The sequence below is a fragment of the Trachemys scripta genome, chromosome 9 (assembly GCF_013100865.1).
Source record: "Trachemys scripta elegans isolate TJP31775 chromosome 9, CAS_Tse_1.0, whole genome shotgun sequence".
NCBI lineage: Eukaryota > Metazoa > Chordata > Testudines > Emydidae > Trachemys > Trachemys scripta.
Genome location: NC_048306.1, coordinates 100,160,602 through 100,188,487, shown reverse-complemented (window position 1 = coordinate 100,188,487; position 27,886 = coordinate 100,160,602). Strand labels below are relative to the sequence as shown.

Here is a 27,886-nt window from a genome sequence, read left to right as displayed (position 1 = left end):
CTTTACGCTTTCTCCCATCCTCTTCCCCAAGGCACCCAGCCAGCTCCATCAAGGCCCGATACTTGGTGACCTTGACACTCATACAACAGAGGGAAATCCTGGAAGGGTACTCAACATCTTATTGCCGGCAGTGGCAACGACAGGTGCTCAGCATCTCTCAGGACTTGGCCCTACAGATCGTTTATCACTCACTGTTACAACCGGGGAGTGATTGCCAAGAAGCAGGGATGAAGAATGCAAGGAAATTTCCATGTCCCAGAGAAAGTCATCAGGACATCAAAAAACACTCCCATTTGCAAAACAGCAGCATCCCCTGCCAGACCAGTATATCTGGCTAACCTTGCGTTCAGTCCTTATGGTAATACTGTAGTTGGAAAGGAGACAGCTGGCACGGCTCTAACATCTTGCTCTTCAATCTTTTATGACAATGTTTGCAATATTCCCCTTAACCTCTTCTTTATACGAAGCCCAATGCAAAAACTTCCCCCAAATACCGAGCAAGCAAACCAAAGGCTTTTGGCAGTAAATTGCTCTGTAAGGGGGAAAAAGTATATTAACATTGACAACAGATTGTAGCCGCGCTACATGGCTCACGTATCGGAGGGTCTAGTTAGATCGGAGACATATTGTCAGATTTTAGGGGTTAGATTGACTGTAGTAGTGATAGGGAGTGACACATTGCCCGATGGTAACACTTCGCTTATCACAACTGCTTTTAACTGACCGCAGGTGTCTTGATGGAGGGAGGTTGGTGGTGTTTTAGGAATAAAATGAATAATACTGAGCAAAAGCATGAGCAACAGAATTAAAAATGCATTTGTAGCATTTAGCAATTGCAATGCAATAGTCGTCGGTCTGTATTAAATGCTCTCGTTTGGGTGTTTAAAAGTTAGGAACTAATTCTAGGGTCAAACTCAAGTTCTCAAGACCCGGGTGGCATTTTTTTTCTGAGATGGGGATAAGGAATTGTTTCAAGGGGTGAGTGACTGCAGTAGGTTTTGGACCTGACCCTGTTTGAACATTTTGCATTAAGAGGGGCAATGATAAACAAACAGAGAGATACCTTTGCAGGCTTTTATCGTCAATATTGACCAGTAGCATAGGGTAAACATGGGTAACTGGAGTTTACCAACTTCTCACTGGGGGAATATGTACTTTAGTTTAGGTTAGTTTACTCACTTCTTTTTTAAACACCAGATCACTGATATTGACCAATTAAACATAATTTCTGTTGCAACCTTAACTATGGCTTCACTACTGCTCCCCCACCACAAGAGTAACATCGGAAACATTTGCCAATTTTTAATTGTTCAAAAACATTTTATTTGCCTGTGGCCTGACTATGCAGACACGCATGGTGCAATCACTCAGAGCGAACTATCAGAAGAGCAAACAGTTCCTGGTTTATAAATCTGGATGAGGCAAACACTTTTTTGTCTTCTTTCATCTCAGAGAGGCAGCCTGGTTTAGTGGTTTGAGTATTGGAACAGAAGCCAAGAATTCCTGGGGCCGGAACCTCCGGTGGTGTTAATTGCGGTAGCTCTCCTGAGCTATGCTCATTTATGCCAGCTGAGAATTTGGCCTCTACTTTCTAAGCCTGGTTCAGTCGCTGATTTGCCGTGCAGCCCTGGGCACATCATTCAGGCCCCAACGCAGCAAAGCACATAGTGTGAAACTGACGTTCAAGGAGACTTGGACTCCGGAGTTGCTTTTGAAATGGCACGTAGGCTCTGAAGTCAGCTAGGCATGTTTTGAAAATATATGCTTATGTGCCATTTCAGACAAGGTCAGACAATGGGACTTAGGCACGGGCTTAAAGTCCAGCACATGCTTAAGGGCTTTGCTGAATCAGATGTCAAACTCTTGACTCCAGTTTCCCCATCTGGATGTTTAAAATCACTGCCCCTATTTATGTCATGCTATGGGTATGTAACGCCATTAATGTTGTTTTCACATCAGCAACAGACTGGATTCCCGGGAGTGTTTTGTGCCAGGCCTTTAAGCTTCTTTTTTTGTGGCTTGTGCAGGTGAACATTTAAAGGACACTTTTTTTTTTTTTTTGCCTAATCATTTCAAAGAAGCTATAAAAATAAAAAGTTTATCCTTTCGTCTGTGTTCAAAGCTGTAGTGTGGAATTTACTATTGCAGAAGCAGCCAAGCAATTATCATTGCTTTATCCCTTAAAAAGATAGAAGATAAATTTGAAAGAAGATGAACAGAATCCTTCTGTATTTTTCCTCTCATCCTTTTATCTCCCAACGTAGGAAGTTTACTGAACCCTTGCCAACAATTCACTCAGGCTAATGAAGTGTATAAGTAATAGGATTAAATAATCTCAACCTATTATTACAGTGGCTAATGCAGATGTTCTCCCAAACTAAAGCAGATGCGCAGTGAAGAAATCATCCCTGGTTTAAAAAAAAAATAGTATGAACCTCCTAGCAGATCCCAGCCCGAAGTCAATGAGACATTTAACTTCAGTGATATAAAGCACTGCCCCAAGTGTATTACGATACACCTTGCAATGAATTATGGTCTCCTCCCAAGGGCCAACACACGTGCCACAAAATTAACCTTAAAGATTTGATGGCACAATAATTTTAATGCTAACATTAAAAGGAGAAATGGTTTAAAAGCACATATTCAATCAAAAAATCATTTAGTTTTTAAGAGCCAATTAACCGGGACCATCCACCATTGCCACTGTAAATAAGGCAGCATCAATCCTCCATTATTGCATTCAACACTTTAGCGATAATCCCACTGCAAAGGACATGTCGCAATGGCAAGGCATAATGAGGCATTGTTACCATGCTCTGGTAATGAGTAGTAATGATAATAAATAATAAAAAAGTGATGAAAGAACGTTACCGAGGAACTAAAGCTTTTAGCAAGTAGCAAATGGGTTTCAGATACCGGGTCTCATGAAGGCCTGATTCTGGGAAGTGCCCAACCCTCATTTCCCCACTGACATCAATGTGAATGCGGGGTGCTCAGCATCTCATGGGAGGCACTCAGCTCCTTGCAGGACGGGCTCCTCAGCTTGCAAAAGAAACTCGACGTTGGGGGCTTAGTTACCCTGGCTGTAGCCCCTCACCTTGCAATTAGGGGAGAATAAATATAACTGAGGGATGTTTGACAAAAGCCAGTGTTGAGAGAAAGGGTTCTAGGAATTAGAGAGAAATCTACACAAAGATGATTCATTGATCTCCACAGAATTTTTCTGCGATATTTTGCAGCTTCGCTTATTCTAAATACAGGGATTATAACTAATTTTTTCACCCAAACCGTCAAAATACCAGGGCATGCTAAATGCAGACTCTTTAATGGGTAATGGGTGAACCGCAAAAGGCATCTGGATTCAAAGGCCCTTGAAACTGGTTGATGGACTCCTCCTGATTTCAAAGGGCAATGGATGGGGCCTAAAGTTTGGATGCTGTTCGGCGGCTTTTATCGTCTTGTGGGGTTGCAAAGTTACATCGTGATCCTTCAGTCTCCCCCCTCCTTCAGTGGGAGTTTTGCTGACCCAAGGACTTCAGAATCAGGTCTCTTACAGTGGAAAGCTTTTGGGAACAGGGATTTCTCCTAAGAGTGCTGTTACTTCTCTTCCCAGCCAGGCTGAGATTATCACAAGAATAACTTATTTCTATTTTGGCATGTTTGTTTCAAGGCTTGGCTGGACACCAGAAATCATGTGCAAGAGGGAAAGGGGGATTTTTTTTTTAACTTGTTTCTGAACATCATGGATGGGTCTGTTCTTACTCTATGCAAGTTGAGTTGCTCACCCTTAATTGTATGGCAATGCTGCAATCTACAGTAGGGAGGGGAGTATCGACAGATGTCTAAACTCTGTTGGTTTGTATTCAGGTTGGAAAGGAGCCTCGGCACTTACGATGTAGCAAGGTTCACAATACGCTTTCTTCTCCACCGCGTAGAAAGGCTGGCCTCTGAGCTTGTTGCCACAGGTCATGCAGGTAAAACATTCCACATGGAACACTTGGTCCATGGCGGTGCAGCCAGTGCCTTCCCCGACAACGTTCTCACCGCAACGGGAACAGCGGCCTGGGGGGAAAGAGAGGAGAAGAGATGTCATAATTATCTCAAAGTGGTGAATATGGCGTTTCCGGGGTGCTAGCTTGAGATACAATGTCACAACATGGTCATGTACAATTCCTGCCCTCAGCCGCAAAGAACAATCTCATGCCTAGCAAAGATTTGCACATTCTGGAGGATCAGATGGCTCTGGGGCCGGACCCCAGGCTGTGGTGCCTTTCACTTGTATGTCATCACATCGAATGCAGCCCATACCAATGGGGACTAACACTCGTCACCTATGGGAGGCTGTTTGGTGGTCTACATGAGCAGTCTCAATGCAGCTCCCTGCATTCTCACCCCAGGAACCGCCAACGCAGTGCGCACCATTGGTGGGGGTCGCAACAAAGAAATTAAGGACTGAATGGCTAGGGAGATTGCAACACCTATCTCTTGCGCTGCGCGCTTACAGTTCTACAGAAACAGACAATCCAGGGCGCACACACAGAGACAAGACACGGCAGGCACGGACAACGGACCGGGCTTGGAGAGGTTGATGCAGAAGTGCTTTGTGGGACGCATGTTTGAAAGGGGAGGGAGGCTGAGTGAAGTTGCTTAGCTCAGGAGAAAGGGCACTTCCGAAAAGAAGCCTGTGTACAGGCGCTGAAAAGGGGAAGGTGGGAGTGCTCAACGCAGTGACAAGCACAGCTCCGAGGGACATCGCTCCTTTCAGCCCCACTCTGCTGTTCCACGCTGCTGACTGCTGATGTTCCACACCGCTAGCATTCAGCGTGGATAATGATTTAGCTCAGACATGCAGAATTATGGAACAGAGATAGTGCCAAGTTCTCAGCTGGTGAAATTCAGCATAATTCCACAGAGTTCAACAGAGCAATAAAGATTTACCGTAGGGTGACCAGACATCCCAATATAATCGAGACTGTCTCAATATTAGGGGCTTTGTCTTGTATCGACAAGGCAACTATACCCCCCCCCCCCCCGAAAAAAGTGTCCTGATTATTCGCACTTGCTATGTGGTCACTCTAATTTACAGAAGCTTAGGTTTCAACCCCACTAAAGGAGGAGATTTCATGGACATATCTAGTTTCCTGCAAGAATAATTTCTGTGTCCCTCCTTTTGGGTCTTGTCAGACAGTATTATTTATAATTTGTATTACTATAGCACCTAGAAGACACAGTCATGGACCAGGACCACCTGGTGGTAGGCGCTGTACAAACGCAGAACAAAATCACGGTCCTCTTCCCAAAGGTTTCCAATTTAAATACAAGACAAGAGACGACGGCTGGATAGACAGGTGGGGGAGCAGAAGGGAACAGTGGGACAATATTGCATCACACATTTGGGACTTGGCAAGTGGAGTGAGACGGTTGCTAGGGAAGTGAAGACTATGCAAAGAGAGCAGGACGATGGCCAGGAGATAGCTGTTCAAATGGTATCACACATTCAATTGAAAGATGTCCTTTCAAATAATCAAATAACCCAACCACAAAACGGGCACTAATTTAGTGGCGCGTGTGTATCTGTCTTAAAAATTAAAACCCCTGTAAAGTTTAATAAAAAATCTGCCTGCTCAATTGTCCAGGTGGCTGAACTGTCTACTGCTGTGCACGGAAGAGATGATGACATTAATACCCGTGCGCTTACAGCTTCTTCACCGCCTGTCCCAAACTAGTGCATGGTGCTGTTGTGCTGGGCAAGCGCGTTTCAGCAGCAAGTAAAGCGGATCCAGGACATAAATCATGGGCGGCACTTTAAGACCCTTCAGGATGAGGGCAAGGTGACGTTTGAGAGCTCTTAGGAGAGCTTGGAATGGAACCCAAATCATTCTTATTTGTGAAGATGCATCAGTGTAGTTGGTGCTGTGAGGGACATAATACAGATCCCGCCACAAAGAGCTTACACTCGGTGCAACCCGGTGGGAATACTCTAGGTCAGAGAGCAGATAGGAGCACACTAGGAAGCCCAGCTGGGGGGATGTGACAGGGTGGGGGAGACCTCGTCTAGTGCAGTACTGAATGGGCCCTGGACCTCTGACTTCCACGGTCCAGGGCTCCAGTGGTTCCGGGGCAGGAGCCAGCAAGGAGCATCCTTCCTCTCCAGCAGTCAGCCCAGACTGTGCCGGGCTGCTCCCTCTTATACTGCTGCTATACCTGGAGCATGCCCGGTAGGGACATAGGGCGTGGCCTCCTCTACCCACTGTGAGGAGTTAACCCTTCCCCATCCGGTGCAGGGTGAGTTCACCCTGTCACAGGGGAATAAATAGATTTTTTTCCCTTTAAGCTTAGCTTTGTAGATCAAAGAGTCCTGTGGCACCTTATAGACTAACAAATGTATTGGAGCATAAGCTTTCATGGGTGAATACCCACTTCGTCAGACGCATGCATCTGACGAAGTGGGTATCCCCCCACAAAAGCTTATGCTCCAATACATTTGTTAGTCTATAAGGTGCCACAGGACTCTTTGGTGCTTTTTAAAGATCCAGACTAACATGGCTACCCCTGTGATACTTTATAGATAATTCACTCTTGGTATCCTGATTCACAGCCCCATGCTCTAACCACTTCACTATGCTTCCTCTTACACGGCCGTCCCTTGCCGTGCTGGGAGAGGAGTAATTTAGGGTGCGGTATGTGGTGAGAAAGCGGTGGAAAAGTTTCCTAACAACGAGGACCATGGAGCAGTCTCTCTGCAGCAAGGAGACAGATGAAATGGACTAAAAAGGTCTTTTTCATCTGTGACATGACAGAGCCCCCCGTTACCCTCCCTTCTCTGGGTGGACAAGGCCAAGAGTGCTCAGTGATCTCATCCAAAGTGCTTACGCAGCATTGCTGTAATAAGAAGTGATGTCTGGGGAGCAGTTAATATCTCTCTATACAAAACATGAAATTGAAAGCCATTAGTGTATTACTTCACACAGTGTTCTTCCCGAGGGACTATTCTCCAGGAGAATTTAACCTCCCCAGTGTGCCGTTCTGTGATCATCCGGTATCATTTTTATGAGGCATTTGGACTCAGAGTAATGTAATGTCTATGCAAACACTTCTCAGTTTCCTTTGTTAACATGTGAATGGAACATGCCGCATCGTATTTTTCCCCCTTCTTCCATTCATCATTCAGCCAGTTCCCATGCACTTGAATATACCTCTTCCTCCGGCCAGTGCGTCACTTTCATTTGCTACAGCAAGCTATTTGCAGGGTACTTTCTCGGTTAAGGCTCTGGACTGGGATGTGGGAAATCTGGGTTCATTTCCCAGCTGAGCCACCAACTGCCTGAGTTGGAGCAGGGATTTGAACCAGGTGCTCACATACTATTACAGGGGCCAGGGAAGTACTTGGTTGATCCTAAGGTTTTCCTCCAGGACTTCTGATGTTCTAGCTTTCTCCAGCCCACAGTAGCTTCAGCCATTCCGGGTTTTTCCACAGAAATTCCCATCCAGGTACTATGTGAGCCTAACCCATCTTAATTTATTAGTGGTTCCCAGCTTTCACTGTTAGGTCTGAAGACAGAAGTGCTGCTGGACCCAGTCACACGGGAGAGCTGAAGGGCCCAAAAACGTCTTCATAAGTCTGTGCGTAAACTGGGATCCTGCGGGACGGCTGCATGGCATGAGGTGCAATGGGCAGGATGGATGCTGGGGATCAGGAGATGTAAGGTCTGTTCTCAGCTCTGCTACCGGTAGCCGGGGAGAAAGTCACTTAAGCCAAAATTTTCAAACCTGGGAGCCTAAAGGTCGGTTTCTAAATCCATATTTAGACATAGAAATACATACAAGTGCCCTGATTTTCAGGATTTGTGGGTGTTCACTACTTCTGAACCCTCCCGCTCCCACGCCACTTCTGTGTACTCATGTGCCAAAATACAGATTTAGGGTCCCATCTCTAGGCCCCCATGACTGAAAACATTGGCCGCCTCTGGGCCTGGTTTTGACCAAAGCTGAATACCTGTAGCCCCTGGGAAGTCAATGGAAACTGCAAGCACTGAATACCGTTCAACATATGCCCTCTTTTTAGCTGAAACCTCTATGGCACAATCAGCCTATGAGACGAAAAAAACAATCCATGTGACAGATAATGCACTCTTTACTATTGTTGCTGCAAAGAATGAAGGTATACTTTTCCTGCGGGCCAATCACACAAGACCATCGCTAATTGTGAACAAATTTGTGGCTAGATTCACCTCAGTTAAAGACCCCATGTTTCCTTTCTCATTATTTTCCCACTGCCTGCAACCAACTAGTTAATGTCTATACCTGAGTCCAAGTAGTATTACTTACCAGGAAAGGCTAGGCACGCAAAACTCGGAGAACAAACAGATTGCACACAACGATTACAAAAACAATCTATGAGAAAAATAGTGGGTGGCATATTACAATAGCAACACAGAACAACATGACCCAGTTGCTTCCGACAGAGACAAAGACACAGACAGCCCTTTAAAGGCAGGTTAAAGACAAACGACGAAACTAACATTAAACTTCACCAAGATGGATCTGTGCAGTGTCACCATTTTCTTTTCCCCCCTTCTAGCTTTCTTTTCCCCAGCGCTGCTGAAATGTGTTGTATTGGCAGCCACTCTTGGAGTTCTCCAATGCCTGGAGCGGGTGCAGCATGGCCAGGGCATGCTTCCTTCAGGCTGCCCCAACCAATGGGCCTCAGTCTTAACCTGCAGGGACAGGTTTTAGGGGGAGTTCAGTCTGTGTCCACTGAAAACTCTCTGAAGAGCTGCCAACAGCAGGGGCCACTATGGATGATAGTTTCATAGCGGAAACTGGTGGACAGCAACAGCACCAGCCTTTTCTTCTGTCACTTTCCTAACTCAACGCAAATGGGGTCTCGGTTACACAAAGCTCTGGAGTATTATGACATGGGTTCAGGGAGGTGGAGGGAAGCCCCAACTAAGCCTCCTGCCCTGTCCCTACTACTGCTGGGAGAGCTCTCCTGGAAGTGGCTGCTTTCTCACCTCCCCCTGAACCTGACATGACTGAGGGAGAAGCCCGCTCGGGTCCCCGCACGCCTCTTCCCCAATTACGGGAAGTCTCTTCCTTTGGTCAGCGTGAGAGGGAGGAACACCAGAACACAACCATGACCCGTCACCACAGTGAAACGACCCAACACTTGGTCCTTCTTTTAAACAGGATCTATCGTTGTCTATAACACACCCGAGCCGTTCTAGCACGGTAAGGAGGGCTATAAGCCAGTATGACCTTGTGCTCTTGGACCAATATCTCTGCGCTTCTGTTTCCCATCTGTAAAATGGGGATAACACAACATATGTCTGTCTTATCTATTTAGACTGTAAGTTCTTTGGGGGCAGTGATAGTCTCTCATTGTGGGTACAGCACTCAGCCAAAACCATATAAACAGAAATCATAAGAATGAGTAGAAAGCAAATGGACCTGCACCCACAAAAGGGTTTACATTCATGCATTCAAAGAAATGTCTCTAGACTGTAGAGTATACCACAGTTAATCAAAACAAGGTCACATCCCCTGATGCTTATTGATTACACTTAAATTTCCTTCGATCAACCCAATGTCCTCCCTGGTTTTCATTGCTGCTGGGATACAATAAACGAGAAGAAATAGAATACATTGCCTTTACCAAAGTGTATTACAGTATTTTTCATATGTAAATACATTGCACCAAATATCAAGCTAAAAGCTCCTCTGGCATTCTCAAGGCCCTGGTATATTCTCCAGTGCTATTTTTCTAATCATCTCTGCTTAGGAGCTCTCCAGCAAGTGTGTTTTAGGAATTCATGACACATCTTCCTTTTGGACAGTTTTGAATCGGCTGGCAATGGATGTGGAAAAATCATTATTCCTAATGAAGAAATATTGACGCGAAAACAGCATTTCGAGGACAACGTTGACCATAAGTCAACAAAACAACAAGGTTCCTCCCCCCCTTCTCCAGTGACTTTCATCCAAGGGTTTTCAAGCATCTGTTAATCCTCACAGCCCCATGCAAGGTAGCCATGGTTATCCCCAATAGAATTAGAGAAACGGGGCACAGAGAGAGCTATTACTTAGCTCCACCATATAACATTTCTCAAAGGAAGCAAGCACTATCATTAGTTCTGTTTTGCAGATGCGGAAAACCGAGGTACAGAGAAGGGAAGTGTCTTGCCCAAGGTCCCCCAGCACATCAATGGTATAGCTGAGACTAACATCCAGGCTCCCAAGTCCCAATCTAGTGCTATACCCACTATGTTACACTGCCTCCCTTAACGAACAGGGGTGAGACACTTGTACAAGTCCACGCTACTGTGGCAGAGCTCAAAACAAAACCCAGAACTCCTGGAGCTCTGGTTAATGTTCTACTGGCCATGCACACAACAGGCTCCTTGATTTTGCCCAAGCTGACACGAGGGGAAGCTTTGCTCTGGAAGAGAGTGAATATTACCATCTGGCTGAGGAAAGGAGGTGCTCGTCCAAAAGGGGTTATGCTAGGGAAGGGTGCCTTGGAAATGACCCCTCCCAAGACAGTGCCTCCACTTTGGAGGCTGGTGGCATGGGGCTGTAGGCAGGTTGCACTGCCATAGCCTTCTCCCAGGTGGAATTCCCACAGCAGCAGACCCTGGGGAGGAACTAACCCAGCTATGCAGAAGCGTTCTCCCTTGGATGCTAGCGAACGTCCCTTTCGGAAGCTCTGCCCTCGGGCCGGAGCTCCCAACAAGCCTAGCAGATGGTCAGGTTCATGAATCCGCTCTACTTTTCAACACTGCTGCAGACCTGGGTTCATACCTCAGCCCTGCCTACGGTTCAACACTATCGTTTTGACTCCTGGAGTAATTTGGGGCCAAGTCTTTCAGAAGTGATTAGGGATCTGAGGTGCCTGATTTTAGACACCTTAAAAGGGACTTAGATTTGGAGGATTGGGGCTTGGTATATTCTAACTGAATAACAAAAAACCCCAGACACACAGATTCACTAGTCACTTCTCAAAGTCTTGACCTTGTAATGTGTGTGATAATCCCTAACCCACTGGAGTTTGTGAGAGATCTGCCATTGGTTTTACAGGAAGCAGGATTGGGCTCCCTCAAATTTTGGCCTCAAATTTTCCAGTCAATTTTAACCTAAGCTGATAGAGGATTTACATAAACGCCCGATAGGGTGAATTCAATTATACGATGTTCTCGGACACGTCCCTCTACTCCTCCCACCTGTCCTCTTTTGGTTTTTGACCCAGCTTTCCTGGCAGTTACTCATCCCTTAGCAATGAGCTCATTGCACTGAAGTTTCATCATTTGACAGCTGCAGGTCGGACACATCGGTCGTCTTATGCAACGTTTGGACGTTAGACAGATTCATCTTAATTCGCTGCTTCGGCAGACGTCAACGGATACGCGTCGTTCATAGATGCTTGGTGCTTCGAGGCATGTTTGTAACACTCCATGAATTAAATCAAAAGCTGTGATTTAATCACTGGCTACTTTCCTAAGTCCTCTTATTTTATCTCAACTACAGAGGAGGCCTGATGCACAGGTCTCTGTGATGACCGTTCTGACCACTTCCAGTAACAGCAAAGCTTGCTCATTGTTTTCACCCCCTAACCACAGTACAACCTCGTTATCTCATTTCACTTATCTGCAAACCTGAGCCGTTTCCAATATGCATTGGTGGTCTCGGCCCACGCAGGGCAATGGTGAGGCCTCACCTTACTAAAGCTTCACTGTTGTTTGCAGTGCTGGTGTAGCCATATTAGCCCCAGGAGATGAGAGACAAGGTGGGGGAGGGAATATCTTTTATTGAACCAACCTCTGTTGGTGAAAGAGAGAAGGTTCAAGCTCCTCAGATCTCTTTCTTCAGCTCTGTGGAGCTCAAAAGCTTGTTTCTCTCACCAACAGAAGCTGGCCCAATAAAAGATCCCATCACCCACCTCGTCTCTAAGCCTTCCTGATACCTTCTCAGAGACTTTCCCACGCTGCTCACCCACTGTTCCTATTGGAGCAACTCAGAAGCATTGGGGCATTAATCCTCACCACACCCTGTCAGTGCTACTGCAGATGGGGAGCTGAGGCTCAGATTGGTCAACTTGCCCATGGTCACCCAGGGAGTTTGTGGCAGAGCCAGAAACTGAAGCCAGATCTTCTGAGGCCCTGTCCAGTGCCTTACCCACAAGGCTCTCTCTTTCTCCACAATACAAGGTGCTCCAGGCCTCAGCGGATACGAACCTGATCACAACTCCCCAGTAGGCACGAGGAATGTGCTTCCTGCCAAACTGTGCTGTCACCCCAAAGTGCCTGGGCAAGCTCTGAGAGGAAGGAGGGTGGGAAGCAGCTCCCCACTCCCTGGCTCCTTTGATTTCATTGAGGCATTAGGAGGGAGCAGCCCCCTGTGCTCCCTGGAACAATAGCATTGCAATAATGCCTCTTATGCCTGGTGAAAAACCCCTTGAACCTAAGTCCTCCCTTCCCCATGCATCACAAAAGGCTCAAGCGCAGGTTATCCCATCAGTTTTACTAAGCAGAATACAGTGCATTTACCAGCGTGGTCCAAAGTAATTTTCCTAAATCACTGCGACCATGACGGGGCCGAGCTCCAAAGGTCAGGTGAGGACTAGAGCATTCTTAATGTCCACATCTGGAGTTTGACTGAGTCGGTTCCAGTCATAAGAGCCACCTGTAAAGATTGGACCTGGATTTCCCACAAAGCTTGATCTGATCTGAGCTTCTGATGACGACCCAGCACTGACTAGGTACCTGTTGCAATGCAGGAGACTTGATTGTTTTCTTGTGCCTGACTAGTTATTTGCCAGTCCCCAGAAACTGGTAGCCTGCAATGGGTCTCCCAACCCAGCGGGGGTCAGTGACGTTCTACAGTACTTGACTTAATGCTCACTTTTTGCAGCATGCTCTGGTTTTATGCTATTGTCTCACTTGGGGGCAGATGTTTTACCATTTGCAAAGTAGTTGAATTAGGGCCTCAGTGTAACATCTTGAGATGGAAAAAAAATAATAATAAAGGAAACCTCCTTTGCTGATCGATCATGGACATGCAGAGGATAGCGCAAGATGTACTTTATTTCCTTTAATGCTGATGAATGGTGCCAGATTTGTTCAAAGCACTCTATCCACATAGCAGCCATAGCATGGGAACCGGCAGGGCAAGCGTCCCTGCAGTGCTTTGCCAATGTGTCTTAACCCTGGCAAGGGAGAGCTACTTCCAGAAGGGATATGAGGGACTGAGGCATCCCGGGACACACTGGTCACTACTGATCTAGCCTGAATTGAAACTGGTGTCCGGGTGATGAAAAAAGAATGGGCATTTTAGATGGGCTATACACTGAGCGGATTGTAAAGAGGCAAATATGCTTAATGAAAAAAATTAAATAGGAAAGATTTGTTGTATTTGATTTTTTTCATGTAATTCTTTGTTTTGCACTGTAAAATTCCAGAATGATTTTTTTTCCGTTTAAATTAGGTTGGAAAAAGCCCTCTTAAAAAAAAAAAAATCCCCCACACCCACCAGAAACAGAGGCAGGGTGGGGGGAAGAAAAGTGAGAGGAAGTGGAGGTGGGGGAAAAAAAAACTTCCTCTCACTTTCTACTTCCCCATCTCCCTTTTCCAGTTTGAAAAAAAGGAGAGAAAGTTTGCTTAAAACTTAAAATTGCACTGAAAAATGAATATTTTCAACAGAAATGATTGCACAGACGAAAAATAAACTGCTGATGATGATCCGTGGGGATCAGGAGCAGAGCGGTGTGAAGAATGGAGTTTTTGGCTGCTGACAGTCAACCCAAAACCAGCATTTTGGAATTTTTGGCAAACCAAAAATTGCTTTGGGCTGAACAAAACATTTTGTTTTGATTTGGAGTTGCTTTTAAGAATGATTTTGCATTTAAAATGAAGTAAAATCAAAGGAAATTTCATAACAAAAAGTGATTTGGGCCCCTAAAATCAAAATGTTTAGTTTAGAAAACACTGGAATGAACTGTTCCAACTTTTATCTGGATTTTTGTTTTTGGTTTTTTCCCCCTGCCAGAACAATCAAGTGAAACTGACATGAATTCGTGAAATGTTGCAGTGTTGTGAAATCTGCATTTCCCCCCAACAGAAGAGTTTCATCTGAAAAAATATAATCATCTGGCTTTACTCAGGAGGAAATGTTCTCGGGGGCAAGTTATCCCATCACGGCTATCGGGCAGTTTCTTGCGCCTTCCACTGAAGCAGCTGGTGCTGGCTGCTGTCAGAGACAAGGTCCTGATGGACCTTCTGTTTGATTCAGCCTGTAAATTCCCATGAATGGCTCCGGGACTGCAGTACCGACCCTTCGAGCCGCGTCTCTTTGCACTTACATTTTCAAAACCATCAATGCGAGATTTAACTCCTGAAACAGAAAGGATACAAATAGAGAAACAAACATCTATCTAAAATGTTTGCTTGAAACGTGCTGAAAACAAAGGGCAGAGTGTGTGATGGAAACAGGTCTCTCTTCCCCCACCCCTCCGGGGGCGGTGGTGACTTTCTGGGCATTCCCCTGGTCTGCGGGACCTGTTCTGAAATTCTTTACAAGATCTCAGGATCCTCTTTTGGGGAGCCACAAAAATACGTTTCTGTTGGTTTGGTGACGGAAGTCCCAGCCACTGTGCAGGCGGGGACTGGGTGAGGCTCTGGCTTTCCCATCGAATGCCAAGCACAGCTGTACGCAAAAGGTGCTGGCTCAGCGCTCTGACGTGGTGACTCAAGGTGCTTCTACTTGCTGGTAGAAGCAGTGGTGGGTGGTTCTAGGGGATGCTACAGCCACCCCACTTGTTAGCAGGAGCCGCAATGTAGCACAAAACTCTGAGGCCAAATGAGGTCACCTCCTCCTCAGACATTTAATACTCTACTAATGCTTGAAGCCCTCCCCACCCCTGCTAGAGGCCAAACGTGTAAGGAACCGGAGGGCAACAACCCCAGTCTGCAGGGCTCCGGGTGACAAATGCTTCCACGCTACCACCAGGCAACTGTGGAAGACCAATTAATGCTCGGTAAACCCTGGGGGCCTAAGCACCACAGGAAGTGCCACTCACAGAAAACCCTTTTGGCAACATCCCCTGTGACCTCTGGTTGGTCCAGGTGCACTATTTAAACAGGAAGCTGTCTCTGCAACTCAGCCGCACCGGGCCTGCTGCTGTAACAGATCCCACTGGACCCTGACTCTGACCCTTGGATTGACTCCTGGTCCAACTGTGATACCTGACTAGACTCCTGAGTCGTGATTCTGGGTTTGTCCTTTGGCTTGACTCGTAGTTTCAGACTCTGGTTCTGAGCCCTGGCTTTACCACCAACTCCCAACTACTGCTCCGACTACCAGGCCCTATTCCTGTTCTGACCACTAAGCCTGACTCCTGGTCTTACCCGCTTAGGCCAGACTGTCCATGTCCCAGTGGTGACAAAAGGTGCCAATTCCCAGCGGCTCTGAGCCCCAAAATACAAGAGCCCCAAATTCAAACAAACCCTGGGCCCCTTAGTGGATGCTCAGCTGAGAACCAAGCCATTGGGCAGGTGGAAAAGAACACACCAGCCTGGCCACAACATGCACTGACACAGATACCAGCTTGTCAGCCCACAGTGGGGAACAGACGGACTTCTACTGTTCACCCAGAAGCCACCTAATGGACGTTACTCAGAGTTATTATTATCTGCACCTGCTGTAGCCCCTAGGAGCCTAGTCCTGGACCAGCACCCCATTGTACTTGATGCTGTACAAACAACAACAAGAGCTTATTTGTAATTGTTTCCATATTGCAAAACTGCCCCTTGCTCTTTCCCTTTCTCCCCAAGCCAATCATTTCATCCCCTCCGGGCAAAGGCTGTCCGCATTCTCCCAGACTCACAGCCCCCCAAATCACACGCTGCGGAGCCGGAGGGACACGGTTCATTCTCCATCGGCCTGGCTGCACTCCAGTAGTGTTCAGCCGCGTGCTTCCACCTTGCCAGCCTGGTGGGCAGAGTGTGCTGCCTCCTCTGTTGAGCGGGGAGGTGGAAAAGGCTGGTAATGGGTAGGAGATGTGAAACTTTGAGTCAGAGATTCTCGCTCTGCCAATTGCTCCTGTCTGCCAATCTGCCTCACGCCTGCCTGGGAAGGAGCAGATGAGGAAAGGTCGCTAAACGGAAAACAAGGGAGCAGAAGCTGGGAGAAAGGAAGAAGGTGGCAAAGAGAAGAGACTCCAACAGAAGTTTGCTGCTGGGCCGTCAAACCACCAAAGGCCTGGGATTGTTGAAGGTGTCTACGGGTGGTGGATGCCCACGCCCCACTGAATTTCAGTGGGACGCCTGACTCCTTTGAAAAGGAATCCACGCAGCAATGCCAGGTGCATGATGCATTTCTGCTCACACACTGCCCAGGGGATCAACTGAATCCATTGTGCAGCGCTGAGTGCCTGACGTGCACTCTGACACTAACCCATTTCCCCTGGGCCTAACTTCTGCCACTCCAAACTTCCCAGCAGCCCCAAACAGCTGCCTTCACTTTTCTTTACACCAGATAGCGGTTTCCTTCTTTCCCACCCAGGCCTGAGGTTCAGTATCTGACTACCTGTTAGGGCAAGAATTGAGAGCTTTGTTCAACTGGAAAGAGGAGGCTCTTCCCTTGCGAAAGGGCCAACACCACTCGGTTTTACTACTGCAAGGGCCAGAGACGCCATCCCTAAACACCACGACACCATTATGGAGAGAAAGTTCTTTTAAGGTAGTTATTTGATGTTGCTAAAACTGTATCCTCCTCTGCGAGCTGGATTGTTGGTGTGAAGGGAGCCTGCTCTTACTGGCAGAGGCAGATGGAAAAATAGTACCAATAACTCTCCAAAGCATTTTAAAAATGAGCTCCCTGTAGCACTCCGCATGCAGAGTACGTGGTGGAGTAGTGTGGTAGAAAGGCATGAGTTATGGCTTGTTGCAGCCTGTATCCAAAACAGAAAATGGAGCACGGTGAGACTCCATTTGGATTAAATAAAACAATGACTCACATGCCCAAATGGGGTTTGAGGTTCAAAACAGTTTGGTTAAATTTTTCTATTTGTAAATTATTTTTCCTTTCCACAAGCCTCTGTTTTCGGCCCTGGCCTGGATCAAACACAGCATGTAAGTCAGTTCCTGGGAAGACTCCAATCCAATTTCTAGAACAGAGGGCTGCAGAAGCTTTCGAGTTAGTTTCAGATCTGCTGCCAAACTTTGCGATGCTTGACCCAAGCCTGGGTTTCATCAGTCCGGGTTTCATCAGTCCAACGCCACTTAAAAGGAAAACCGAACCGTTCTCGCCACTACAAGGCACAGCTGGGATGACACAGACACAAATGCTGACCGCGGTTTGGGAAGATACTTCTCTCTCTGAGATATGGCGAAAGCCTCTTCCTGTGAATAGCTGCGGGCCAGGCTCTGAAGGTTATCAGGGGATATTGTTAGCCGAAAGAGAAGTAAAATCAGTGGACATTTGCTCAAAGAAAACCTGTGAAACTTCTTACTTTGCAGCACTAACCCCTACACTGTCTGCCTTCTACCCACTCCCTAAAGTGTAGGCAGGCAGCCAATGGCACCTTGCCTCTCAAATGAACTCATTCTAGCTATACTGGACCAGATCACCAGCTCAGGAGATGTAAACAGATGCAGCTTCACCGAAATCAATGGAGCTACACTCACCAAGACACACGAGCTGATGATGCAGCCCAGAGCGTGTGCATGGCCCAGCTGGGCTGTGCTCCAAGTCATCGGCCTGTGAGCTGCTCATTATTCGTCCAGACATGTGCAATTGTCCAGGGTCAGGGGCAATTATCTCACGTTTCCTGAAGGATCATTTCCCCACTCTGTGTCTCAGTGCTGTGATTGTAAAAACCTTGAACTTTTGTCCTCCGTACAGGGCTCTCTTATCCTAAAGGTCATGCTATTGCTTCATGAAATGAGGCAAGCAATAAAAAGCTTAATCCACTCCTAGAATTGTCAAAAAGTAATTATGCAAAACTGGACAGATCTTAGGCACATTAATTCCCTCTCTCTCGCTTCCCCCACCCCCACGTCCTGCTCCACCCTGGTGGAAGCAGTGTCTGCAATGTAGAGAAAGAGAGAAAAAGTTGGGAGCTGGAGACTAATTGGCATCCTACAAAATACTTTTGGGGCTCCCTCAAAACCTCTTCTACTTGGTCCCCAGGAACTCAATTCGGCTCCAGCCTCGTCACTCAGGTTCCCTTCGTTGGCATACTGCAAAGCCACACTGAGTTGATCCGACTCAAGCGTAGGCGGTGGGTATAGGCAGTACCGCACATCCAAAGTTACGCAGTAAACCTCTTCCTTTACCTACATTGACACATTACATCGTATTTACAATACATTGCATGATGTGTTTTGGGATTGGTGTGGTCACTTTGTAGGAACCAATCCCAGTACATCACGCACTGTCATGCACGACTGACTCCTTCCCCCTCATGTTGTGTTCCAGGCTAATCTTACCCATTGTTATCTTGTGCATTGTCAATGGTACCCTGGGTGTTCCCTCTTCTTAGCTAGTACAGACATTCTGTTTCCAGCCTGCCGATCCATTTACCTCCCTATTCCTGTCTCCCAAAAAATAAGCCCTTGCCCATGTCCAATTACTCCTGTCAAGCCTGGCTTACAAATACTGTTTCTATTTTAAAAGCAAATGCCCTGCTTGGGAAAGCATTTTGGATTGACGGCTCTTGAGAATGAAGCACTCTGTTTATCCACAGGCCAGGGACAGGCTGAGTCAGGGCACAGCTCCCTAACACTGCACCACCAGCATGCCTCTAACCCTAGCTCGAGGGACTGTAGGTCTACTTGTCAATTCAGTTCACAGTCTTTCTGCTGAGACTGCCAACAAAGGTGTCAACTAGCGCGAAACAACGCTTCTGTGTGGATTGCCTGTGGAGTTCAAACCTAGGACCTCCAGATCTAATTGCATGAGCGCCTCTCCTGCTTGAACTATCCAGACTGGGTTCAGAGGCAGTAGCAGACCCGTAAGACTCTATTTGTGGCCTAGCCACTAGAGGGGGACAAAGCCACACTGAGGGTACGTCTACACTACCCGCCGCATCGGTGGGTAGTGATCGATCTATCGGGGATTGATTTATTGCATCTAGTGTAGACGTGATAAGTCAATCCCCGATCGCTCTGCCGTCGACCCTGTACTCCACCGCGGCGAGAGGTGGAAGTGGAGTCAACGGGAGAGCGGCAGAAGTCGACCCCACGCCATAAGGACGTGAGGTAAGTCAACCTAAGATACGTTGACTTCAGCTACGCTATTCTCATAGCTGAAGTTGTGTATCTTAGGTCGACCCCCCCCCAGTGTAGACCAGGCCTAAGTTAGTGTTCACTGGGGGAGGGACTTGTGACATTAGGAACAGGACTGAGGCCTTATCGATATGCAGAAATTGCACTGGGTTAACTTAAATCACTTTTCAATCCAGTACAAACATGTGTGGACAGTGATGCAGTTCCTAATCAATTTAACTTAAGCCTGGTTTAAAGTGAAATAAGAAAGTCCACACAGCTTCTTGCACCAGTTTAACTAAATCAGTTTAAAAAGCAACTGGTGCAACTTTCCGGAGTAGACAAGGCCTGAGAATCCACAATCCATTTCTGGATACCTCCTAGCCATCGGGGGCAAGCAGTTTGTCATAAAAATAAAGTGTCCATCCTCTGCTCACACCAAACAGAATGGCAAACGGTTATTCTTCCTCCTGTATTACTTCCTTATGTATCCATTACAATTGTCCCCGCCCCTCCAAACGAGGGATATTATGTACAGGGTGCATCAAGCGTCGCATATCCAGAATGTACATGTTATATTTTATCTTCCTTTTTATTTTATTCTATGCAAAGACACTAGACAATATTTCTGAACATAAAAAACAACCCTATATTTAGAAAGATAATGTGCACAGAGGAAGAGGTTATGACTGGTTCAGTGCCAGTAGGGGTGTTACTGAATGAGCAGCCACTAGGGAATTGCAGAAAGCACGTAGCACTTGGTGGCTGATGTTTTGATCAAGCCCAGGGGTTTACAATCTATAACTGTAAAGACAAGGGATGGGATTTTCAAAAGTGCCAAGCTTTGCCCTAACTCTGCTCCTACTGCAGTTGCTGTTAACTTATTCCCTTGCCCTCCAACAACCCCTGAGAATCGGCACCACTGAAGATGTTTCAGATCTAGTAAGGATTTGCAAGGGACTTTCAAAAAGGGAGTGAGAGGCAGAGGGTGTCAGCTGATCTCAACTGTTGTGACGGAGTACGGGGAGGAAGGAAATCTCTTAGCAAGCTGGGTTCTGATGCAGCCAGTACAACCCACCTGAAGGTCTGGTTGCTCAAAATAAGTCCTCTTTCCAGTATCTCTCTCACCACCAGTTCCCTCCAGACCAATCCTTCCCTGATAAGAAAAATATTCAGTCTCCCTAGCTTCTGCTGTGAGAAGAAATGACAAAGAGAAGCCCATGGCATGTTGATGGATGTGTGACTGGAATTATAACCATCCCAGGGGTGTGTGCGCTGTCATCAAAGAACATATCACACGGAATGCCGTAGTGTTTAGCATGTGATAACGGTACTGCACTAGCATCAAACCCAGCAGTCACTCTGCCTCCCAGAAGGAGAGCGCAGCTAGGCACCGTCCCATGACACAATGGTAAAGGTAAGAGCTGATTATTGGAGACAATCACCACATTCAGAAAGGGGAGGCCCATTGGTACTGTGGCTCACCCCCAACTCATTCATAGAGCGCATCAAGGTGAAGGAAGCAGGCTTCCTCTGAACATGGCATTTTGGGGACAGCAGCTAGAATGAATTACCCTTGCAGGGCATGCAGATGAGGAGGAAACACTGACTGTTTCAGCAAACAGCGGGTTTTTAAAGCCAAATATATAATGCAAAATGATTTTAAAAAATGCCCCCCCCCCCTCCAAAGAAACCATCTCCGGTCCTCAAAAACTGCCCTCACATAAACAGCTAGAAATCATTTATTCTGTCTGTTGACTCGTGCGTAATCGGAATCAGAACATGTGTTTGCTACAGAGCAAGCTATTAACCTCTAAAGGTAGTGTCTGGAACCAGCATTTATGGGGGGAATTGTGTCAGAAAGCAGAATGCTGCCGTTTACTGGATGAATGGGACACAGGGCCTGATTCATAAAAATAAGCAAATGGAAGCTCCAGTTTCACAACTAGGTGCATTGTAGGGATGTGCTAACGCCATTATAGGGTCCAGGAAAGAAAATGGTTTAATTGAGAAGTGAATTAAGCCTATAGCATCTGAGACCATTAGTCCACCAAGTTCAGTAGCCTACCTCTAGCAGTGACCAATATTTGATGCTGCAGAGGTTGGTTCAACCCTCCTCCCACACACTTACATCTATCATCTCTACTGTACATTAACGCACAGTGCAGGGTGGAACATTTCCTTCCTTATTCCCAGAATGCCTATAAGCATGCCTCTATCATGTACTTAACTGTGCAGTGCTATTCTTGGGATGGGTGGAACGTCCTCCTTGACCTTCAATGAGCCCTCCCCTTAAAACATTAAGACTCCAGGACCATTAGCCTGTGTAAGTAGAGTAGTAATGCCTGGTTCTGACATTTGTATGTGCCTGGAGCTTAGGAGAGACACAAATAAAAAAAAATTCTAATGCAAGCAAGCGCATTCGTAAAGTAAGAATATCCATACAGTAAATATGTTGTCAGATATCTTGTTTCCTAGAACTGGAAGGGACCTTGAAAGGTCATCATGTCCAGCCCCCTGCCTTCATTAGCAGGACCAAGTACTGATTTTGCCCCAGATCCTTAAGTGGCCCCCTCAAGGATTGAACTCACAACCCTGGGTTTAGCAGGCCAATGCGCAAACCACTAATCAGAGTTGATTTCACAATTTAAATTCACTGCCACCGCAGTCTTATTACTAATTGAAGTTTGTCTTCTGTTTTCCTCTACTGGACTGGAAAGCTGGAGGATCACGGGGTCTCATGTTTGCCGTACACGCTCCAATCGGCCAACATGGAGTGCTCTTGCAGAGTCAAGATGGTTGATAAGGTACAGCGTGTTTTGCAAGTCAAGATGAGTTTGTATTCTTGACTGATTGGCAGCATTCAGAAACATACAGATGTGTCGAAGTGGGGTTTCATTATTTGAATACCAGTTTGGACCATCAACGGCACGGCTTTTGAACACCCATCCCGACCTTGCATCTTAGCCAAGAACACGCTGACTGCAAGCAGGTGTGCTCCATGGATGACACGACGAGCCGGTGTGATGCACTGGCTGACTCAAGAAGAAGAAATGAGAGAGTTCTACCACAGTTGATTCTTTTCATTCTTCTGATGCTCCCCCTCCTTTCTGTGTCTCTGACAAGCGCTCCATATTGATTATGCTGACGCCAACAGCAGAGCTGGAATTTTTTTTTGCGCCTCTCAGACGAGAAAGTGGGTTATGATTCATCTCACACAATCTGAGTCAAAGCGATTCCTTTTTAAAAAAACACTTTTTGTACATTTCCGACTGAAAAAGGCTGGGGGGAGAACACTCAATAAATGAGAAAGTTCTGTTTATAATGATTCTTTAGTGCATTTCACTCTCAGCTAAAATAGCCTCCCCCCAGTAAACAATGTGACATTCAAAACACCCCGAGAAAACCGCAAGCAAAAGACAAAAACACCAATAAAAACAAAAAGACAAATGCTAACAATGAAAAACAGAAGAAACAATCCACACTACACTGCGCACCCCTACCCGTAATGGCATGCTGGTTGTTAGACTGGAAAGTAACCGATTACTACGGTGAATTATTAATTTTCATAATAGCTGTGTATTATCTGAATTCTGCAGTGTGATAGCATTAGTGGGTACGTTATATTAATATCACTTAAGATTACTAAGTTTGATCCTGGAGCGCTTTTCTCTCTTTCTTGTTTTTACAGCCATGTTATTAACCCCCCAAAATATGGTTATGATTTCAGCACTGATAGAGCCTTAAGCACAGTTGCACTATTCTACACCGGAGGAAGCGAAATGTTGTTGATTTTGTCTTCAAATGAGAAGAAGGGTGGTTAATAGCACACAGGGCTCTAAGGATTTCTTTGTTCAATTCTCAACTCTGACACAGACTTCTTGTGTGACCTTGGTCAAATCACCTAATCTATCTGTCCTTCAGGTCCTCCTCTGTAAAATGGAGATAATAATGCTTCCCTCTGTTTCGTCTGCAAGCTCCTTGGGGCATGGGCTGGTTTTTTACTATGAGTTTATATTGCACGTAGCACAATGGGGCCCCTTAGCCGCTAGAGGCGACTGGAATACAAATAATAAATAAATCAAATGGCACTAAACAGCTACAAATTTACAGCAACCGCATTGGATGCGTCAAACACAATGTTAGCCATTTTAAGTTTAAAAAAAGCAGAAAGTATTAATTAATTCCAGCTTCTTGGTGAACAGTTTGCAAAGCTAAATTTAAACTAACGCAAATGAAACTGTTTTCCTGTTACTGGGTTTGTGTCATGGGGATGGAGGGTTGTCAGATACTTAACAGCAAGCTGGTGGGTTCTAGTCCCGGCTCTGCCAATAACTGACTAGGGATTCTTTTGTAATTCAGACTCATTCTGCCCTTTTGCAAATAAGGGATGTTGTGAGCCGTAAACCACTTTGCGACTCTCGGGTCAAAAAGGCTATTGGAAGCTGTAGCAGTGTGGTCGCTTGTGGTGCACCCCCTCCTGGCCAGTGGTCACTTTACAGGCACCTTACCCCATTAGCTCCCTCTTGCAGGGCACTTAGGTTATGTCTACACAACAACTAGACACCTGCGGCTGGCCTGTGCTGGCCAAATCGTGGTCTTAGAGCCAGGGATCCAGTCTGAGCCCCGAAGTCTACACAGCAATGAAACAGCCCTGCAGCTAACAAGAAGTCATAGAAACCGTTTCCTTAGGCATTCCACTCCTTGTATCATCCCCAAAACACTAAACTTAGAGATGAGTGGTTCTTTAAAACCAATCTCCTCAAATAAAAGTTTCATTTGATCCCAAAGGACCAGCCACACACCCAGGTCAATATACAACTCAGATCATATACAATTATCATGCTGAGGCCAATCCTTTAGTATCTAAAATCTAAAGGTTTATTTATAAAAACGTAAAGAAAGTTGAGAGTTAAAATTGGTTAAAGGAATCAAACTCCCTTCTCTTCATGTGTCAGTATAGTAATGCCTGCTTCTGTATTTGTCACTCCATGCATCTGAAGACGTGGGTTTTTTACCCACGAAAGCTTATGGCCAAATAAATCTGTTAGTCTTTAAGGTGCCACCGGACTCCCTGTTGTTTTTGCAAATACATACAGTAATTGCAGAGTTTTTGGTTTAGGCTTGTAGCAGTGATGGTATAAACTGCTGGCTTACATCAAGTCTCTGGCTGCTTTCAAATCATTGGAAGGACCTCAGTCGCTTGGTTAGAATGTGCCCATTAGTATAAATCCATAGTCCAGAGGCTTGAGCAGGAGAGAGGCAAAATGGAGATGTTTCCAGGGCCTTTTATAGCTTCTGACATGTGGAAGGAAATCCATTGTTTCAAACAAAACCCTCAGCACAGCTAGTGGAAAATCACAGGTGACAAAAGATGGGGTTTGGAATCACATGGGCAAGTCACATGTCCAGGCATAATTTTGCTTAGTCACAGCAGGAAATCATTGCCCATACCTCAGACAGTATCTTTGCAGGACAGTCCATTCAGTGTAGATGGGCGTCTCCCATGGTCCATTGTCAGTTAAATGTTTCTTGATTAGCCACTTAATTTTAATAGTCTCCAAGATGTGCTAGCTGTGTTACCCGAGGAGCAAACATTTGAAATACATGTAAATAAATAAATGGAGATATCCTATCTCCTAGAACTGGAAGGGACCTGGAAAGGTCATTGAGTCAAGCCCCCTGCCTTCACTAGCAGGACCAAGTACTGATTTTGCCCCATCCCTAAGTGGCCCCCTCAAGGATTGAGCTCACAAGCCTGGGTTTAACAGGCCAATGCTCAAACCACTGAGCTATTCCTCCCCCTGGTATAGAGACAATACTCATAACTTTAGATACAAAAATGATACATGCATAGAGATAGCATAGTCATAACCAGCAAATCATAACCTTTTCATAGACATCTTCCATGCCACATTTTGTACAAGATTTGTTGCAAATATATAACAGTGGTTGCCACAATGATCTATATGGTCATATTTTAATCAGATAACATCACACCACTGCATAAATAATCAGTCACCATCCCAGTGTAGGAAGTTTTTAAATGAATGTGTTGATCTTTATACACACAGTAGGGAGATCAATGAAGGCTGCTATAACTGTGATGTTGCACTCCATATGATTTTATGAAAATATGTGAATGAGTGTGAATATAATACAACTGGAATATGCTTCATGCAAAATGTCTCTTGCAAGGTATTATTACAAAGCTTATAATCTACTGAGTGTGGTCATCCTATTTGTATAAATGTATCATTCTTGTATCCGAAACTAGAAATATGAAATATAACTTTGAGGTCCTATTGTAATTATGCAAAGGGTGGGCCATTAATGGTGGTTTGGAATCTTGATGGCTCCCATCAACTAGGACAATTGGTTGTAAATGGCTCTGTTTACTTACAAGCCTTCCTGTGAGTCAGGCCAGGAAGAATGAAGGCTGGGTTGTGGAATCCATCTTAAACCTGGTGCTTTTCCATTTAGAAGGAGGGGTCAAAAGACAGAGACAAAAGGTTCCCACCTTGTGCCAAAGCTATATAAGGGGGTGGGAACAGAACAAAGACTGCAGCCATGAGAAATCCCCTAGCTACCACCTGAGCTGGAACAAGGACTGTACCAGGGGAAAGGATTGGGCCCAGACTAGGAAGAAGTCTAGTCTGTGAAAGAAGCTTATTGGAACATCTCTGAGGGTGAGATTTTATCTGTAATCAGTTTCTTAATGTATTAGGCTTAGACTTGAGTGTTTTGTTTTATTTTGCTTGGTAACTTTGTTCTGTCTGTTATTACTAAGAACCACTTAAATCTTACTTTTTATACTTAATAAAATCACTTTTGCTTATTAATTAACCAAAAGTAAGTGATTAATACCTGGGGGAGCAAACAGCTGAGCATATCTCTCTATCAGTGTTATAGAGGCCGGACAATTCATGAGTTTACCCTGTATAAGCTTTATACAGAGTAAAATGAATTCATTTGGGGTTTGGATCCCATTGGGATCTGGTGTTTGGGTATTGGAGACAGAAGCACTTCTTAAGCTGTTTTCAGTTAAGTCTGCAGCTTTGGGGCACGTGGTTCAGACCCTGGGTCTGTGTTGGAGCAGACTGGCGTGTCTGGCTCAACAAGGCAGGGTTCTGGAGGCCCAAACTGGCAGAGAAAAAGGGCTCAGAGGTAGTCTCAGTGCATCAGGTGACAGTCCCAAGGGGGTTTCTGTGATCGAACCCGTCACAGTAACATTCTCTGATATTTCACCATAGCATTTCGTTCTTCTTAGCAGACATCAGAAAACGATAATCTTCAATTTATGATTTGCAATCCACCTTTGCGTTACAGCCCGGGGAAGTCAGGAAAGTTTTCTCTGTAAAAAGGATAGCCCGGTGCTCTGCACATACTCTCTTTTAAGTGAATTCATTATCAAATCAGCTCCATTTACAAGTGAAAATAAGATTTTGCTGACTGCCAGAGAGTCAAACTTAACCAGGGAGCTAAAAACAAAAAGTCATGCTGTTCAGATGGCATTTTATCACCCACAATAACAATTCTGGAATTGGAACTTAAGGTGGTAATTTTGTTTCAGATCGCTCGTCTGCAGCTGTGCTGGTCTGCAAATCAAGTGGCTGTGCCTCAGAAAAACTCACAAGGCAAAAATCGTGCCCTCTCTTGCATTGGTGAGCTGCGACCGAAGACAACCAGTGGCCTTCCTGGGGTATCGGTGCAGCAGGCGGGCAGGTCTGTAGTGAGCCCAGTGCTCCCTTGTTACCTGCAAGATGCCATAACTACAATAATCTATACTGCTACAATCAGAGGATTACGACAGCCAAGGAAGGAATAAACAGCATGAGCAGATGAAGTGCCACGGGAAAGGGCAGTGTGGTTATTTGCATGCCAACGGCGATGGCTCTCCTTTCATTTACAATGGAGTAAATCCGAAGTAACTTCCCCACGTCAATGGGGTTTCACTGCTGAGAGGAGGACCAGGCCTTTAGAAGGACAGAAGAAGAATCTTCTTTAATAAAATCCCTTCCAAAGCTCTCTCTGAGGAACCAATTCCCCCATATGCGCCTCTCCAGCACACCGGGGGATAACTGCGAGCTCCTTGGAAAAGGCAGCTTTGTCTGCACAGCACCGAACAAACTGCCCTCTTGCTTGCAAACACTCCGGATGGTTATTTCGGGTCTGCCGCAAGACGCACGGCAAACTCCACCCGCAGCCCTCTGCGACTGCACTTTCCCTACCAAGCTGCCTTATCCTGAGGGGTTGCTCAGTCACATCACCTCTCCTTGTTTTAACGAGACGAATGGCACTGGGCTTGGACTCATCAAATATTCTTCAGTTAAAACAAGCTCAAAATAAGCAAAAAAAAGACTGGCCTCTTGTATCTAGCACAGAGGTGGACAAACTATGGCCCATGGGCCACATCCAGCCCTCAGGACCGTCCTGCCCGGCCCTTGAGCTCCCAGCTAGGAAGGCTGCTCCTGGCCTCTCCCCTGCTGTCCCCCCTCCCTCGCAGCCATGCCGCTGCGTGGGCAGCGCTCTGGGCAGCAGGGCTGCGCGCTCCTGCAGGGCAGTGCAGCAGCGTGTCTGGCTCAGGCTGGGTAAGGGGGCCGGGCCCGGGGGGTTGGATAAGGGGC

General features: G+C 46.0%; 1 protein-coding gene across 6 annotated transcripts in view; it reads right to left on the bottom strand.

Annotated features, from left to right (window-relative positions):
- LPP (LIM domain containing preferred translocation partner in lipoma) overlaps positions 1-27,886 on the bottom strand; it is a 444,446-nt gene that overhangs the window by 59,409 nt on the left and 357,151 nt on the right. For all 6 annotated transcript variants that reach the window (XM_034781639.1, XM_034781636.1, XM_034781641.1 and 3 more), the window contains one exon: positions 3,893-4,062. In XM_034781639.1, the coding sequence (XP_034637530.1) occupies positions 3,893-4,062 (170 nt within the window). The remainder of the gene's footprint in view (positions 1-3,892; positions 4,063-27,886) is intronic.